Source organism: Bos taurus, chromosome 11 (genome assembly GCF_002263795.3).
Source record: "Bos taurus isolate L1 Dominette 01449 registration number 42190680 breed Hereford chromosome 11, ARS-UCD2.0, whole genome shotgun sequence".
In the NCBI taxonomy this organism is placed as follows: domain Eukaryota; kingdom Metazoa; phylum Chordata; class Mammalia; order Artiodactyla; family Bovidae; genus Bos; species Bos taurus.
This window is the reverse complement of record NC_037338.1, coordinates 61,170,070-61,188,719: the sequence shown is the minus strand read 5'-3', so window position 1 is coordinate 61,188,719 and position 18,650 is coordinate 61,170,070. Positions and strand designations below refer to the sequence as shown.

At 39.9% G+C, this 18,650-nt stretch overlaps 1 protein-coding gene across 10 annotated transcripts in view; it reads right to left on the bottom strand.

The window, feature by feature from the left end:
- EHBP1 (EH domain binding protein 1) overlaps positions 1–18,650 on the bottom strand; it is a 387,100-nt gene that overhangs the window by 351,722 nt on the left and 16,728 nt on the right. For 7 of the 10 annotated variants that reach the window (XM_002691379.7, XM_005212829.5, XM_010810110.4 and 4 more), the window contains exons 1-2: positions 3,141–3,484; positions 1,900–2,304 (exon numbers count right to left, since the gene is read on the bottom strand). In XM_002691379.7, coding sequence (XP_002691425.1) covers positions 1,900–2,003 — 104 coding nt within the window. In that variant the 5' untranslated portion in view covers positions 2,004–2,304; positions 3,141–3,484. Of the gene's footprint in view, positions 1–1,899; positions 2,305–3,140; positions 3,491–18,650 lie in introns of those variants that run through there. The other 3 variants (XM_024999432.2, XM_024999433.2, XM_024999431.2) reach the window with 2 other exon arrangements.

Genomic DNA, 18,650 nt, shown 5'->3' with positions numbered 1-18,650 from the left:
CTTTTCTTCAAACCTAAAGTCTCTTCTGCTCAAAAGCTTTTAGTATCTCTCCATCACCCACAGAATAAAGTCCAAGGCATGTACAACAGCACTTCACCACTGCCTGCCTCTAAAACATCATAGCCCACTGCATTCCTCCCACTTTAAGGCCCATCATAATCCAATTACACTGCATGAACTTCCGGCATACCACTCACCTCCACACTTTTGCATAAGCAGTTGCTTCATCTAGAATATCCTTCATTTCTTCCTCTTTAGCCTCCTGGCCAATTATTATGAACCTTTCAAAACTCAGCTCAGCTCCCAGAAAGTCATCCCATACCCTACCCTACCCTTAAAGAGTTATTTCCTTCTCTGCTAACTTTGTAAGTAAAAACGGCATTTGTTGAGCATTTACTATGTGCCTGACATTGTTCCAAGCATTTTACATGTCCTAACTCATTTAATCTTCACTTAATCACTTCACTGTGAAGTGATATCATTATCACCTTTCTCAATATGAAAATTATCTCAGAGGAGTAAATAACCTGTCCCCAAGATTATCTAACTGTTAGGGGATGGAGATAAAGATCCCTACATCATACATATTTATATTATTGCACCTATCACAGAGACTTCCTTTACATGACCTGTCATTGCCCTAGACTCCTTGAGGGTGGGGATTATTTCATATTCAACTCTAAAGCTACAGAGCCTGGTATAAAGTAGGTAATCAGTACATGCACTTCTTGAGTTGTACATAAAATAACATTCTAACAAGTTTAAGAGAAAAGCATTCGGAAACTAGTTTCCAAATAAATATTCAGATATGCTTTAAGAGTTCTAGAGTACAACAAGTTGTTTTTCATCTTATAAAAAGAGATTAATACAGACATGCAATTACAGTCTGTGTGAACAATGAAATGGACTTATTTTTGCAGTAATACTGCTTAATCACTACAATAAACAAAACCCAAAGTACCATTTTCTTAAGATTAACTTTTTTCCTCTAATAAGAACAGTAGTAGTTCAACTGCTAGGTCGTGTCCGACTCTTGCAACCCCATGGACTATAGCCTGCCAGGCTTCTCTGTCCGTGGGATTCTCCAGGCAAGAATACTGGAGTGGGTTGCCATTTCCTTCTCGAGGGGATCTTTCTGACCCAGGGATCAAACCCAGGTCTCCTGCATTGTAGGCAGATTCTTTACCAGCTGAGCTACAAGGGAAGCCCAATAAGAATTCTTCTTGCTCATCATTCAGGGCAGTGAAAAGAAAGCCCTAAATTTACTTTGCCCAAGTGAAAGCAAAAAATCATAGACCAGCACTACTAATTGCTTCCTTAAGTCTGGCCAAGAAATGTATCTCATGAGGCAATTAAAATAAAATACAGCTGCCTGACTAAGCATATAACAAAAGAATTTCTAAGGTTGTATGGACTGGCATTCTATTAATCAGATAATGAAAAATTCTTTATTTTAAGCAAAAGGAAAAAAAAAAAACAGATCAGCACCACCCTACAAGAATAGATTTCTGTATTAAAACTCTATTGAAACATAGACATATGTGTTAATCAAAACACATGCATATGTTTCCAATATTTCAGTAGCCATTTTTACATCTCCTTAAAATTATAAAAATCAAAGTTATCCTAACACTAATGATGCAAGACCTCAAGACCAAGTCTGCTGTACTTAGTGTGCTCTCATAGTGACAGTCCTCTGAGCCACACTGAAGTGCAGTAATTAAAACCCACAGGAATGGTACCAGGAGCAACAGTGCACACCACAGTGCACTGTTGTGAGAGTCATCTGCACCCCGCCCAGCTTTCACACACTTGTGCGCTGCAGAAAGGTAAATCTGCTGTCAGAAGCAGCAGAGTTTAGGCCACAGCACAGCAAACTCTACACCCAGGCACTCTTACCATTTCTTGGTACATTCAACCATCAGTTCCTGGTAGGAGGCCACAAACTGGAACTTGGATGCATGTTTTCCCACACGCTGTAGTCTCTTCCAAACTGAAGCCATGATGATCAGTCAAAACAGTGGAGCAGTTCTGGGTTAGCAACACAGCAGCTTTAACAAAGCAGAAGGTCCAAAGCAAAGGAGCTTTGCATGTATGTCTGTACTTTACAAAACTCAACTACAACTTGAAAAGATGTTTGGGGTCCATAAAGTCTTCTCCCTGTTTCACAGGGTAAATTCCGTCCTAGATGAATGGCCCAGTCAAGAAGAGGATGACACACGTGACAGGATGAGTGAGAGGAGGTTCCCTCATGGAGACATCACCATTCCACCTCGGGGGCTATGTGATATGTATTCTGGAGGACTGAAAAGCAAAACAAAGAGAAAAAATATGAGAAGAGAAGCCTAAGAAGTGACTAACCACCCACGTCAGATAACACTGCAACAGACAACCCCAGTTCTCCAGCATGTTTTTCAAACAATGAAACAAAACACTAACCTCAAAAGCCAGTAACGTCAAGGATGCAAGACACCAAGGAAGAAATTACAACTCACACCACAGACGTGGAGCAACACGTCAGGTAATCGGCATCAACAACTGCGAGGCGAAAGCCGGGGCCCTACCTCCTTCTCCTAGCATCACAGAAGGGCGAGCAGAGCGGGAAAGTCTAGAGATGCTGCTTAATATCCAAAGCCAGTCAGAGGAAGGAGTGGAGTATTTTAAAATAAACTTTATTTTTCAGGTGATAATTAATAGCTCTGAGTCCTAAAATAAGTGCGTGGAGCAAATTAAGGAGCGGGGAAGAATGCTGCTGCTGAGTCGGAGGGGGAAACGGATGGGAAAAGAGGAGTGGAGGGAAATCTCAAGACAGAGAGAGGGCAGTGTCCCGGCTCCAGGCCACTTGGGCTCGCATTCACCTTCGCTGCCAACCGGAGGGAAATGGAAACTCCTGCCTGGGCGTGAAGCAATGACCAAAGGGGCAAGTGCACGGTGCGGGGTGCGGTGCCTCCCTCCCCCATCCTCAGGGAATAGTCCGCCGGAGCCTCCTCTCCTCCCGCACACAGCCCAGACCCCTGCCCCCAGCGGAGGCAGGCGGTGGCTCGCCCGCAGTCCCTGTCACCCAGGCGATGCCAGAAGACCCCAGCCCGGTACCCGAGCCCCGGCCCCGCAGCACGTCCACTCCCGCCCCCTCCTCACACCTCTAATCCCGCTGTCGGGCTGAGTCTGGCCCGGTTCCCTCCTCAGCGCCGCTCCTCCGTCGCCGCCGCAGCAGAAGCCGCCGCCGCCGCCACCGAGTCCTCCATCCCCGCCGGAGCCACATGGAACAGCCGAGCCAGCCGCGGCGCTCCCGGGAGCCGGGGTCTGCAGCCCCTCAGGCGGACAGCGCGCCTCACGCCCGCCCCCTCCCGGACGCAGTAGCCCCGCGACCGTCCCCCACCCTACAAAACCCTGCCAGAGCCGCCGCTCAGCGCCCAGCACCCCCTCCCCCGCCTTTCTCCTCCGCCACCATCATCATTACCTCCCCCGCCGCACCTCTCACACTAACCCTACCCACGGCGGCTCAACCTCCGTCCGCCCCGCCGCCATTGGCTGGGCCCTGCACTTTCCCCGCCCACCTCGGCGACCGGGCCTTTGAGGGGCAGGGGCCACTCATTGGCCGAGCAGGGTGCCCATCACAGAGCTCCACCCCCTAGTTCTGGAGGTGTTTTTCCGCCAGGCGGAACGCGGCGTACGATCTACCCTTCTTTAAAAAAAAAAAAAAATTGAAACCCTCTACGGACAATCCCTCCCATTCCTCTGATTGGCTTCAAGAGGGAAGAGCTAGGTGGGAGGAGTAAAGAGTGTTTATAGTGATCTGGAAGGTGGTTGCTGAAGGTGGATGTCGGTCAAAGGTGCTGGGCGGGGTTTATAGCGGGAGTCAGAGCAGAGCCCGGGACTGGCTTCGCTGCAGCTGTGAGCTGTGAGGCTGCTGTGGTTTTTCTCTCCTGTTCTCTCCTATCCCCACCCTAGGAGTTGGGTGTGCCCTCTCTGCCACTAGTTGCTAGGGTGCGCACACAGCCTTGGTTTAACCTTCTGGGATTTTTCCTCTGACCGACTGTAATGACCTGGCCAAGCCCCTACCAAATATTCGATATGCTGGTCCTTAATGAACCAGATTCAATAACCAAAAGTGAAGTAGCTCAGTCGTGTCCGACTCTTTGCGACCCCGTAGACTGCAGCCTGCCAGGCTTCTCAGTCCATGGGATTCTCCAGGCAAGAATACTGGAGTGGGTTGCCATTTCCTTCTCCAGGGGATCTTCCCGACCCAGGGATCAAACCCGGGTCTCCCGCATTGCAGGGAGACGCTTTACCCTCTGAGCCATTAGGGACCTAAAATGTTCATAGTGCGATTTCTTCTTGTTATAATTCTTAAGCGTTTCTATGAATCCTAGTTTCTCCTCTTCGCTATCGATCTTTTTCCCTCTGGTAGGAATTATAGATGAGTTTCGGAGGGTTAGCATATAAAAAGAGTGGTTATGGGCAAAGGAGAGGATGAAATAAACTAAGAAGAGTGTGAGGGCAGGGGCATTTAACCTTGTAAAAGGAGCCAAGGACCCTTTTGAGAACGATGATGAAAGGTATAGATATTTTACCGAGGAGAAATAGGTCCTATCCTAAGACAAAAATTTGCTTTCAATTTTAGGTAGTCCACAGACCTCTGGTTTAGAGAAAGAAGACAAAGAATGAACTTTGGGGAGGAATCTCAACATTTGACGAAGTAAAGTGGGAAGGAGACAGGAGGGAATGGTCAGAGAAGTAGCAGCACCCTACAAGCTGAGTCAATTGAGAAAAAGAGAGGGAAACTAACATGAAAAGAAAACAAGCAAGATGAGTCCTGGAAATAGAACGCATTCTTAATCTTACTAAGGATAGAGAGCAGGATGTGTGGACAAAATAGCTTGAAAGGTGTTACCATCTAGGGAAGGATTCTTTAAGGTCAGAAAGGAGGGCAGTGATGGGTGAGAGCTGAGCTCATCTGTAGCCATGGGGAGGCAAGAGAAAGAAGAGACTGAACAATCAGCATAGATTGGGAGACACAGAAGGCTTGAATCCAGTATCTAATTCCATTTCCATTTGCAATAAAGAAAGTGATCTAATAATACTACAAGAACACAGTGTACATTTTACAGAAAAGGGCATAGATATCACTTATCTCGCTATAGTCTTAATTTTAAAATATGAAAGATAACCATAATAATTATATTGATTCTGATTTTGTGTACATCTTAAAGTTCTCTTGTGTCCTTCCTGAGTGGCTTACTAAATCACTGTAACCTACATCTATTATGATCTCATATAGTGATATATTCTGCATCATTAACAGACTCTAAGTGTATGGATTTTTTAATGGCTAATTTATAGAAATGGTCATAACCTATTTTAATCTGTGGTGTCCTTCAGAACAACCCACATGATAATCAAGAGGGGTTTGCATCCTATTTTTTTATTATTATTCTTCAGAAATTCTCAGACTTTCTCATGTGGTTATTCTGGTTTCTTTTAATACTCTGTGCCTTCCTAAAAAGGAAGAGGGGACTTCCCTGGTGGTCCAGTGGTTAAGACTCCATGCTGCCAATGCAAGGGGCACAGGTTTGATCCGGAAGAAAAAAAAGCACACACACAAACTATTTTTAAAAAAAGAAGGAGAAGGAGTGTGTAGGACCCTAGGGAATCTTTCTCAAGTTGTGGAAAACTTCAAGAAACTAAGAAAGAGTTTCTTGTATGATAGTTCTTCTTTTTAGGGGAAGTTTTTCTCTTGGATATAAACTCTTCTTTTTCATCCTAGCTGCAAAAGTAGCGAAGAAGAGCCCAAGTTTATAAATGGAGGAATTAAAAACAGACCTTAACCCTGTTGCTAAGTTCAAGATAAGTTCATAGGCTCCTGGAGACCCCACAGAGTAGCTACTTCTTCCCTCATGACTTTTTTTTTAATAACCTGTCTAACTAAATTTATTGGAGAACCTTAAATATAGAATATTTTAAGTTCTTTCTATCCACTTAGCTGATAGGGAATACCAACTGAGTATTGATCACATGAAATGTTATTAATGGCACATAAAAGGTACAGTCCCTGCTCTCAAAGAATTTGCAGAAACAGATGTTCAATATACATGCAGGAAATTAACACAAATCACTTCACCTCTCTGAGTCCCAGTTTCTTATTCTGTCAAACAAATCATCACGCTTCCTTTCTGGGATGTTGAGATAAGTATGTAATGGAAATGGAAGATATGTAAAGTGCCTGACATACAGTAAACAGTCAATAAATAGCAATTAATAATGTACATCATTGTGTTTGTTAGCAAACAGTCAAAAATAATACATAATAAACATCAAAAATTGACCTTCAAGAATAACTTGGGCAATACTTAGTTGTTACCAAACATCGCTACCTCAAGGAATAACAAATCTCAAAATAAACTACTTTCAACATTATTTGTCTTCCATTAAACTCAGTGATTACCTAGAGTGGAACACCAATAACCTATGTATACTCAGAACTTTTCAATAATTACTAAGAATTCACTTAGCCCCAGTCCCCATGACCACCTTCCATGCCATATATCATGTGAGATCTTTTGGCATTCTAGAAATTACCTTTTTCTTAAGGTTCCCATTTCTCCTCCCTACCAGTATGTACCAATAAGTACAGCCTACTGACCCTCCCCCCTTCCAAACTGTGTTTCTGCTTCTTTCTAAACCCTGTTAACTCAGGTCTTGATTTATCATCTCCTTCCATCCCAGGCTTAATCTGCATATAATACACCTGTGGATATAAGTAACTTTAATTGTCCTGTCCATTTGACCCAGGTGTTGACTGCAAAATATTATAGCTGTTTTACTTAAAAGATTCAACATTTAAAATAATTTCTATATTGCCTTTAAATGTCACCAAGCTTACAGTGAAAATAGAATATAAAAAAATGGAAAATGCCACCCCAAAATTTCAAATCCTCTGTGCCATGACAGTTTTGAAATGATAGAAATTATTTTCATTGAAGCAGCTTTGCCAGTTAACCACCTAAATGGAGATTCTAGTCTATGAAGTGCAACCTTAGGCTTGAATTATCATCTCTGGTAATAAAATTCTTATCCTTGGGTTTTACAGTCTTTGCAGTAAAAAATTGTCAGAGGTATTATTGCAGGATTTAACCACTAATAGAACTTATCTGTGCCTTAGTCATAGTAATAAGATTTACCTGCAACAATAGCACTGCACTGCAGATTTTTGCATTGTGTTTTCCAGTTACCATAGCAGCTATACAATACACAACAATATTACTGCAATTTTTAACTGCTAATAAAATTACTATTTCTTTTATGCCCATAACAAACAAACTTCTTCTGACAATCCTACAGCAATATTTATATCCTTAAAAAGCTCACTGTGGCAGGCTAATACTTTTGAAATATTAACTGAGGTTTTTGTAGTAGTTGTTTTTCCAAATATTCTTTTTATTCCATGGCCTTTCTCCTCCCATACCCCACCCAAAGACACCTTCAGCATCATGTTAATGTTAGTTGCTCAGTTGTGTCCAACTGTTGTGATCCCATGGACTATAGCCTGCCAGGCTCCTCTGTCCATGGGATTCTCCAGGCAAGAATACTAGAGTGGGTAGCCATTCCTTTCTCCAGGGGGATCTTCCCAACCCAGGGATCAAACCCGAATCTCCCGCATTGCAGGCAGATTCTTTACTGTCTGAACCGGAAGCCCCATATCCACCCTCAGATAGACTGGGTTTTGTTATTGTTTCAGAAAAGTAATATAAGAGAATGTAAAGAAAGAGGGAATTTCTCCTTGTTTTTGAGTTTCGGAACCCAAGCCCTTTAGGGGGTAACGAAATATATCCAGTTAGAGACCTGTACTGTTCAATATGTTAACCTATAGCTGTATGTGACTACTGAACATTTGAAATGTGGCTAGTTGAAATTGAGATGTGCTGTGGGTATAAAATACAAACCAATTTCAAAGACTTAGTATGTACAAATGAAGAGGATATATCTTATTTAAAAGTTTTCTATTGACTGCCTGTTGAAATGATAATATTTTAAATGTATTGGATAAAAAAAGACATTAAAAATTAATTTCATTCATTACTTTACTTTTAATGTGGCTACTGGAAAAATTTTAATTATACATGTGGCTTGCCTTATTTTCCTGTTGGATAGTGCTGGTATATACAATAGTACAACTTCCTTGCCTAGAGATAAGAAATGGATTTCCGACTGGAATGGGATTAAGAAGTTGGCTGGAAAGTAATGAGAGGCTACATGCTGGTGGGTCCCAGAAAGCAGGACTCACTGCTCTCTTCTCACCCTATTCTGGCAGAAGCCTTTGGCAGGATCTATCTATAGGAACTGAGAGCCAAGAGAGATAATTTCCGTTCATTTTATTTGTTAGAGCCCAGGGATGTGGCAAGACCCTAAGATAAGAAAAGGCTGGGTCATGTGTCCAGTCCAGCCAAGACCAATTCAATAGCATTTTTTGTGCTGAATGAAATGTTCTATACATGGGGGTCCAATACAGTAGCTTCTAGCCACTAGGACTATTGAGGGAAACCACTAGGGCTCAGAAAGGTGGCTAGCCTAACTAAGGAGCTAAAGTTTTATTGAGTTTTAATTAATTTAGATTTCAACAGCTGCATGTGACTGGTAGCTACCTTAATGGACAGTGAAATCTTGCATAGTACCATGGAGGTTCTAGAAGCCCAACATGATGAGCCCCAGATCCCCAAAAGGGTGCAGAGACAGCAGAAGCAGCAGACCTAAAGGAACCTTGCTGATTGGCCAAGGTCAATCCAGCAGCCATCTGTGGGGCCAGCTGCCTTTGAGGAAAGATACAGAGTGGAAATCTTAGGGGAGCCAGCATGGCAGAGGAGGAGCAAAGATCAAATGTTTCATCCTCTTTCTCTGACATGCTAATCCTAGAGAAGTCTCCTCAGTTTAGATGCAACCTCTGCCAAATTGACTATGATTAAGTATCTGCCACCCCTCATGAAATCAGAGCTTGAACTAGAAATTGGCTTGAGTTATGGAAAAATGAAATTATATTTCTTGCAAACCTGAATTTTGTAAAACTTGAGGTCTGTACCTGCTATACAACTGAAAGTAATAATTCTAACAAAATGCTTGGAAACCTATGTTTATCTTCTTAAAAGGAAGCTCTTCTTTTCTCTATCATTAAAGGACCCAAGTTCTTTGGTGGACATGAAAGCTGCATCAGAAAACAATCTTTCAACTAAAAACAGAATATCCTTTTATGAAATTGTTTCTGTTCCAATTACCCATGAATGAATCCTTGCAGTTAGCCATAATGAACCTTTGCACATTGAACCTAAGATGGCACTAAACTCCAGGACCTTGATTATGTTCTAAATGCCCAATTTTATCCAGTTCCACAATATCTAGGAAAGGCAACCTGGGCCTAGTTGGAGGAGACACAGGAGCATCCTTGGCTGCCTTGAGACTCAAATAGAGACAGAAACAAGTCTATAGATACCATCCACTGGTAATTCAGTATGCCTGGCACCTGCTGTTTATGCATGCATGCATGCTAAATTGTTTTAGTCATGTCTGACTCTTTGCAACCCCATGGATGGCAGCCCACCAGGCTCCTCTGTCTATGGAATTCTCCAGGCAAGAATACTGGAGGGGTTGCCATGTCCTCCTCCAGGGGATCTTCCTAGCTCAGGGATCAAATCCACATCTTCTGCTACTTCTGCATTGCACGAGGACTCTTTACCACTGAGCCACCTCTGTTATACAGAGCAATATATGAATGATTAGAAGGCTCAGAAATCTTCAAAATGTGGATACTCAAAATGTTAGCAACAAAGACATCAATCAGCTAGAATGGATGACAGCCATGAACCACTGGCCCAGCTCTCTTATTGAGGACCAACTAAATATCAGTTCTTGACTCTAGAGTACCTTTGCAGGTCTGATCTTTCACATTACTCAAGATAATTTAATGTTGGTAAAATCCCAGCCCAGAAATGGTGTATATGCCAAGATAAATGCAGTTATCAGAGAGAATTTACATTTTGCCAGTAAGTCAACCATTACTGGGATTATTGCAAAAAAAGTTTGAGTTGAAATTAGGTGGGCTCGAGCCCTTTCTGAGAAAATGTTTGCTAAATTTAATAAATGTACGTCCTATAAAATCAGGGATTCTTGGCCAAGGTTTATTGGTCATTTCCCATTAAATGTTAAGAGCCTTTGATGACTTATAAAGAGTAGACTGATCTCTGCTTTTTTTTTTTTTTTCCTGTGTTTTCAATAATTGGAATAAATTGCAAGTAACCGGACATAGCATGATGCCAGTGTTTTCTTCTGAATAATTCCTGGATGACTATATTTAGTATGAACAAGATAATATAATTAACATCTTCTGAAATAATGAGGCTAGACAGGAAAGGCAAAGAAAAACCAGTAGGAATTCACAGTCTTGGAGGGCACTGAATACCCACCATGTGGTGTTGAATCAAAGCATCTCCGTCTCAAACAGTGCAAAACGCAGCAAGCTGAAATCAAGCAGAACCTCACTTACCAGCGCACTGGACATGAGCCAAGGGAAACTAGCCCTGTTGCAGAAACTTGCCCCAAATGAGTAGAGCTGGAAAACAAACCCAACACTCAGAGGGTAGGATTAACTCAGGCATAGTTTGGGCAATCTGCTAGGCAGGGCAAAATGGAGAACAGTTCCAGGACAAGGGAAGTAACATGGAAGCCAGAGAGAGCTGCAATATCATCCCAGATCTCTCTTTTTAGAGTAAATCAACCAGTGACTGGGCTTCCAGAAAGTAGAACATAGCCTGTTAAGTAGAGACAACTTCATGAGAGCCGCTGGTTATTTCTTCATATTTTGTTGCAACTTTTGTTGCTATTTTTAAATAGTCCCAATAACGAATCATTGATATTTTTCTCCAAGGAAAGAAAGTTAACTGTTGAGCAAGAACTGTTTTTTGTGCCATAGGTTAGTCTTCTAAGGAAATCCTGATATCTTCAACATTAAAAACCTTGATGTTTTGTCCCAAAATGATAAATTGGTTCCATTTCAGATACTGAATATATAGTGCTAAGCTGCACTTGTTGAGAAGTAATTATCTGGCATTATTGGTGTACCATATCTTATTTCAAAAACTTAAGCAAGCACCTTTCCCCTGTGAGCTAGTATGTTTCAGTGGAAAAGGGGAGTACTGTACATATGCATCTTTCTTTACACAACCATGCTAAAAAGATGTATATTTATTTGACCGTATTTTAAATATTCACTCTTTCTTTGAACTTTTTCCAAATAAAAGCAGGCAGACTGTTGTTGATTGCTCATCTTCTTTCATTCTTGTAATAACACACTTCCTAGCTACTCACAAAGCTACCTTGTGCATGCTTCTTCCCCAGCTTACCTCACAACTGACAAAATAATAATTACTAAAACCCTACAGTCAGTTCTTAGTGATAAACAGAGAAACTTGTTGAGAACATCTTCATACATGTCATGCTATAAAGTGAAACCATTACACTGCTACGTGGTATTAACTGCCCTTCAACACTGTGCGTGCATGCTAAGTTGCTTTAGCCGTGTCCAACTCTGTGTGACCCTATGGACTGCAGCCTGCCAGGCTCTTCAGTCCATGGGATTCTCCAGGCAAGAATACTGGAGTGGGTTGCCATGTCCTCCTCCAGGGGATCTTTCTGACCCAGGGATCGAACCTGTATCTGTTACATCTCTTGCACTGGCAGACGAATTCTTTACCACTAGCGCCACCCGGGAAGCCCTTCAACACTGTGTGGTATGGCTATTTACAATGCCCAGGAATGATATTTGGTCAGTTTTGCCAATAGTTCATTCTGCTTTCTCTTATTAAAATCTTAATAATTTTCAGCTGATTTTGCAACAACATAACCTGTACCTAGTTTTGCTACAAACATAAAAGAATACAACTTGACTGATAGTTTTGTGATTTTGATTTCCTTTGATGATATTTTTAGCTAAAAATCCATTCATTTGTTAACAAGTAATTTATTAACTTGTTATAAGTAGTATTTATTAATTTACTAGCTAAGTTTTTAATAATTGAATGACTACTAAGCTTAAAGCATTGAGCTAAGTATTGGAGATGCAGCACAACAAAAGGGACAAAATTCCTGCCCTTATGGGGCTCACATTCCTCACCAGTTAGAAACTATTATTTAGTGTTTGCCTTAGAAAATCTCAACTGATGAGAGGGGACTGTGTGTTGTTTAACAATGACAAAAAACTAATTAAAAGAAGTGTTATAAAAGCCAATGCACTGGGGACTAATATTAACAGATTGCTCCCTCAATGAATCCAGTTTTCAGATATTTATTGTTGTATTTATAATTTACACCTTTATTTCTTTGTAGTTGCTTGTGAAAAATCGCACATAGACTTTGTCACACTTCACACAGGTTTATAATCTGTACTTGCACTATGCAATTGTGAAGATACTGTTTACAATTTGTTTTTAATTCACTTGAATTGTAGTAATATTTACCTTACTGTTTTACTTTTTTTATGCTTCACTGAACCACTTTAGAGATATTGATCCATGTTTTAAAAATTATGAATATAAGACAACACTATTGTAACTGTAAAAATGCAAAATTAACACATACCAAAACTGAAATTACATTGTCTGAGAGAGATTATCTGAAATCTGTTAAATGTTAGCCAAAACAATTTGATCAATGCATTCCTTGGTGTTCCCATGAAACTTTTAAGAATGAAATGTTATTAAGAATGATAGTATTTTAAGAAACACACCCATCCTATTTAATATCCCTTTTGACTCCTTTATAAAATAATAAAAGCTTATTTTCACTGCCCTTTATTCAGAAATATTTTAACTACCTTCCTAGATGTTCTGAGGGGTAAAATAAAGTTGGCATTTATCTTGTAAGCATTCTATGACCTTTTTAAATGTAAAAATAGATATATAAGAGAATACTCAGTACACAAATATATGTTAGAATGTAAAGATTATGAGTGATACCATTTTCTTAAATTCTCCTTTAGTGTTTTTAGATTGATTTTTACAATAAAAATAAGGATTAAAATTGCATAACGGTAGTCTTAGATTGAAAGTATTGTATAAATCATTATGTACTCTTTAAAATGTTCTCTTACTATATAAAAGCTGCCACCTATAATTTCTGCTTATAAATCATATCTAATTGATAAAAATAAAAATGCTCCCCAGAAAAAATCCATTCCTAGTACATCTAGTGTGTCTTAATTCTGAATCTATTTTGCCTATCTACACACTTCAGTCTGGGAGTGAGTGAATACTCTTCTTTCACAAAATGTTCTATTCCTACTGATATCTTTTGTATTTTATGTCATAAAAAGGATAGTTTTTACTGGTACTTTTTACAGGTTTGAATTGTGTTATTCAGATTTAGAACCATGAATGTCATGGTCATGCTGGGTATTTTCCCCATGACCCTCTAATTTGGGGCTGACATTTGACTCCCTTTTGTCATCATATTCTCTACAGAGGATTCTATTCTCTGCTTCAGTGTCAAGTCAGGTGGGTCAAATAAGCAAATATTTACTAAGTGCCTAATATGAGTAAGTAGAGAAGGAAATGGCAACCCACTCTAGTACTCTTGCCTGGAGAATCTCATGGATGGAGAAACCTCGTAATCTACAGTCCATGGGGTCGCAGAGTCGGACATGACTGAGTGACTTCGCTTTCACTAATATGGGCAAGAAAGTGTTGCTGTTTTAAAAAAAAAAAACAAACACTATAGGACTTCCCTGGTGGTCCAGTGGCTGGGATTGTATCTGCCAACACAGAGGACACAGGTTCAATTCCTGGTCCAGGAAGATCCCACATGCTGTGGAGTAATAAGCCCATGGACCACAACTACTAAAGCCCATGCTCCCTAAAGCCTGTGCTCCACAGAAGAGAAGCCACTTCAGTGAGAAGCCCGTGCATCACAACCCCCTCTCACTGCAACTAGAGAAGGCCCATGTGCAATGAAGACCCAGCACAGCCAAAATTAAATAAATAAATTTTTTTTAAAACTACACACATTTCTAAAATGTATGAAAATTTTACATAACTGTGTAAGTCACAGTTGGACAGCTCGAGAAATTTAAACTTATTTCAGAGGGAAAAATTGTACAAAAAATAAAAATGTAAACTATAACTAATTGATAGCTTACAAAATATTCAAGTAACAGCTTAAGACAAAATTAAAAGAGATACAAGAAATCCATCATTCTCTTGTAGTCTGGAGAGAATCAAGCCAGTTATGATGAAGTGCACTGAGCATAGGATGGGGCTGAACTTGAGAGAACTGTTGCAGCTCCATCACTTATTAATCGGGTCATTCTATGAGCTCACATAACCTCTGGACGGAGCAGGAAAAGTGGATAGAGATAGAGACACAGATACATCTCCAAGTCAAACTGTGCAGACACAATTCTGGGGAAATTGGTAGAAGTAGAGTGACTAGGAAAGAGAAGCAATTTCCTCTTGAGTTGGTAGCTGTAACGCTAAGTATTCTGCCTCCAGTGACCTCCCCTAAAGCAAGCCCACCTGAAAAAAGGAGGAAGCCAAGAAATGAAGCAGAGAAGAGAGTTGCTTCATTTGCCTCATCTGTAAAATGATAAATGGGAAACTTTTACTTTGGGAAATGTAAATGGAAAGCTAATACTTTGTCACCAAGAGGTAAGGGTTAGAAGAGATAAATGCTTAAGACCCTTTCCAGCTCTAATTCTGTGATTTCAGAAATGCCTGCCTTTAACAAATGGATCTCTCGTTGCAGGTGGATTCTTTACCGTCTGAGCCACCAGGAAAGCCCAACAAATGGGTACATGTGTGCAAAATCAAAAAGAGGCACTTAGAATTTCTCATAACAATAATCTAGGTTTTACAGTCTTAAGAAAGTTGGGGCTATTTTTTTCCCAGATGAGGCTATTTTTTTTATTATTTTTATCTAACTTTAATTTTCTGATTGACCAAAAGTTGAAAGTTTATAGTCACAATTCCCACAGTGAACATGAAGGCATAAAGGTGTCTTTTAAGAACATGAAAGATACTGTTCCTAAATGTATCTGTTCCTAATTCAATTGTTTATACCCATTTCTAAAGGAAAGAGTAATCATAAGTCAATTTTTATCATCTTTAAACTATTTATGATAAATTATAAATAAAAGAAGCATTGTTAGAACATGTTACTCTTTCTAGAGTATATTGCTTATAACTTACTTCAATAGCAATCCAGCCCCAAAAGCTCAATCTCTTCAGTATGAATTGCTAAGGTTTTTTGAACCCGCTTTAGACAGAGATACCTGTGGGTCATGATTACTTGAATATACTGTGAAGATTAAGAGAATGAAAACAACTTTATACAAAAATTAACACAAAACGGACCATCAACCTAAATGTTAACAGCTAAAAGTATGAAACTTATAACAGAAAGTTAGACTAATACTGTGACCTTGGATTTGGCAATGGTTTATTATTATTATATTTTATGGCCACACCATACAGCATGTGGGATCTTAGTTCCCTGACCAGGAGTTGAACTTGCACCCCTTAGAGTGGAAGCACAGAATTTTATTGGATCACCAGGGAAGTTCTGGTAATGGTGTGATCATAAAAGCATGAACAACAAAGAAAAATAGATGGTGCTTTAGCAAAATTAAAAGCTTTTGTACTTCAAAGATGTCATCAATAAAGTGTATATCAGCCAACAGATGGGAGAAAATATTTGCAAATCACACATCTGATAAGGGGCTTCTATCCTGAATATATAAAGAACTAATACAACTTAACAATAGACAAATAACTCAATTTTTAAATTGGCAAAGGATTAAAATAGACATTTCTCCAAAAATGATATATAAATGACTAATAACCATTTGAAAAATGTTCAACATCATTTACCATCAGGGATATAGAAATCAAAACCATACTGACTTAACCACTAAATGGCTTAAAATCAAAGACAGACAATAACAAATTAAAGTCCATTGCTGGTGGAATAACTTTGGAACACAGTTTGGCAGTTACTCCAAGTGTCAAACATAGAGTTGCTTTATGACTCAGCATAAAGACAACTTCCAGATGTACAAGCTGGGATTTGAAAAGGCAGAGGAACTGGAGATCGCCAACATTCATTGGATAATAGAGAAAGCAACAGAGTTCCAGAAAAACATCTGCTTCTAATTCATTGACTACACTAAAGCCTTTAACTGTGTAGATCACAACAAACTGTGGAAAATTCTCAGAGATGGGAATACCAGACCACCTTACATGTCTCCTGAGAAACCTGTATGTGGGTCAAGAAGCAACAGTTAGAACCGGACATGGAACAATGGACTGGTTCAAAATTGGGAGAGGAGTACATCAAGGCCATATGTTGTTACCCTGTTTATTTAGCTTCTATGCAGAGTACATCATGCAAAATGCCAAGCTGGGTGCATCACAAGCTGGAATCAAGATTGCCAGAAGTATCAACAAGCTCAGATACGCAGATAATAATGGCAGAAGTCAAAGAGGAACTAAAGAGCCTCTTAATGAAGGTGAAAGAGGAGAGTGAAAAACCTGTCTTAAAACTCAACATTCAAAAAACTAAGATCATGGCATCTGGTCCCATCACTTCATGGGAAATAGATGGGGAAAAAGTGAAAACAGTGACAGATTTTATTTTCTTGGGCTCCAAAATCACTGCAGACGGTGACTGAAACCATGAAATTCAGACACTTGCTCCTTGCAAGGAAAGCTATGACAAACCTAGACAGTGTATCAAAAAGCAGAAATATCACTTTGCCAACAAAGGTCTGTATAGTCAAAGCTATAGTTCTTCCAGTAGTCATGTATGAATGTGAGAATTGAACCATTAAGAAGGCTTAGCATTGAAGAATTGGTGCTTGCAAATCGTGGTGCTGGAGAAGACTCTTGAGAGTCCCTTGGACAGCAAGGAGATCAAACCAGTTAATCTTAAGGGAAATCAACCCTAAATATTAACTGGAAGAACTGATGCTGAAGCTGAAGCTCCAAAAGTTTGGCCACCTGATGCGAAGAGAGACTCATTGGAAAAGACCCTGATGCTGGGAAAGATTGAAGACACAAGGAGAAGGGATAGGCAGAGGAAGAGATGGTTAGATAGCATCTCTGACTGAATGGATATGAGTTTGAGCAAACACCAGGAGATAGTGAAGGACAGGGGAGCCTGGCATGCTGCAGTCTATGGGCTCGCAAAGAGTTGGACATGACTTAGCGACTGAACAACAACAAATGCACGTGGTCGTCACTCTTCATCACTAAGTTGTGTTTTATATTCTTTTCTCATATAGTCATTACAGAGTATTGAGTAGAGTTTCCTTTTCTCTACAGCAGGTCCTTATTAGTTATTGATTTTATATATAGTAGTGTGTATTGGTCCGGAGAAGGCAATGGCACCCCACTCCAGTACTCTTGCCTGGAAAATCCCATGGATGGAGGAGACTGGTAGGCTGCAGTCCATGGGGTTGCTAAGAGTCGGACATGACTGAGTGACTTCACTTTCACTTTTCACTTTCATGCATTGGAGAAGGACATGGCAACCCACTCCAGTGTTCTTACCTGGAGAATCCCAGGGACGGGGGAACCTGGTGGGCTGCCGTCTATGGGGTCACACAGAGTCGGACATGACTGAAGCAACTTAGCAGCAGCAGCAGCAGCAGCAGCAGCAGCAGATTGGGGTCAACCCCAATCTCCCAGTTTATCCCTACCCTCCCTTTCCCCCTGGTAACCATACATCTATTTCTGTTCTATAAATAAGTTCATTTGCATCATTAAATTTTTTTTTCAATATCAACAGAGATTTTTGTTTCAAGAAGATGAGTATATAAGAACAGATTCTGAACTAGCCTACTTTTGTTTTTTCACTTCTATCACACTTGACTTTTTCTCTATTGAGGTTATATTGATATTTCTTATTTCCACAGCTCATGATAAGGCCTTGAAACTCCTGTGTTTTAATCAGTAAGATGAGTTTATTGCATTTAAGCCTCCTTTTTTGATAAAAAAGGACTACAATCTTGAAAGTTCTTTTTAAATTATTAAATATTTGTTCTGGCTTAGTGACTATTTAAAAATAACAGATTTTAAGTGATTCATACACACAATTCCGGGACTCTTGAGTATGAATGGATGAAATGGAATGCACACAATTTTACACAGTGTTGTGTGAAAACAGTCTTCCTAATAATCGTAATAGTGTCCTTCTATGAATTAAAGCCAGGGTAGTCATTCTGAAACTAGATTCCATCCTGTATCACTCCTCCACCCAAAAGTGGGATTAATGCACAGTTTCCAGGTTGTTAAGACGATAAAAACCATCCAATTTTAATTTCCATTTCAAAAGTGTTTTCTTATGATGAAGGGAGGAAAGGTGAAGTGATGAAAAAAGAAAATAAATTGTCTGACACATGGAAAGTACTCAATAGATGATAATTTCTTTCCTTTTATTCCCTTCTGAGGGGAGAATATAGTAACTTTGTTGATTAAATTGACAAAGTGTAAGGGAGGAGATAGTGTTGACCAGATATGCTATCTGAAATATCCAACCTATACATCCATAATAAATTACTCCCTTCAGTAGTTATCTCTCAAGCAAAACATCAGCACTTGAAAGAGGTAACTCAT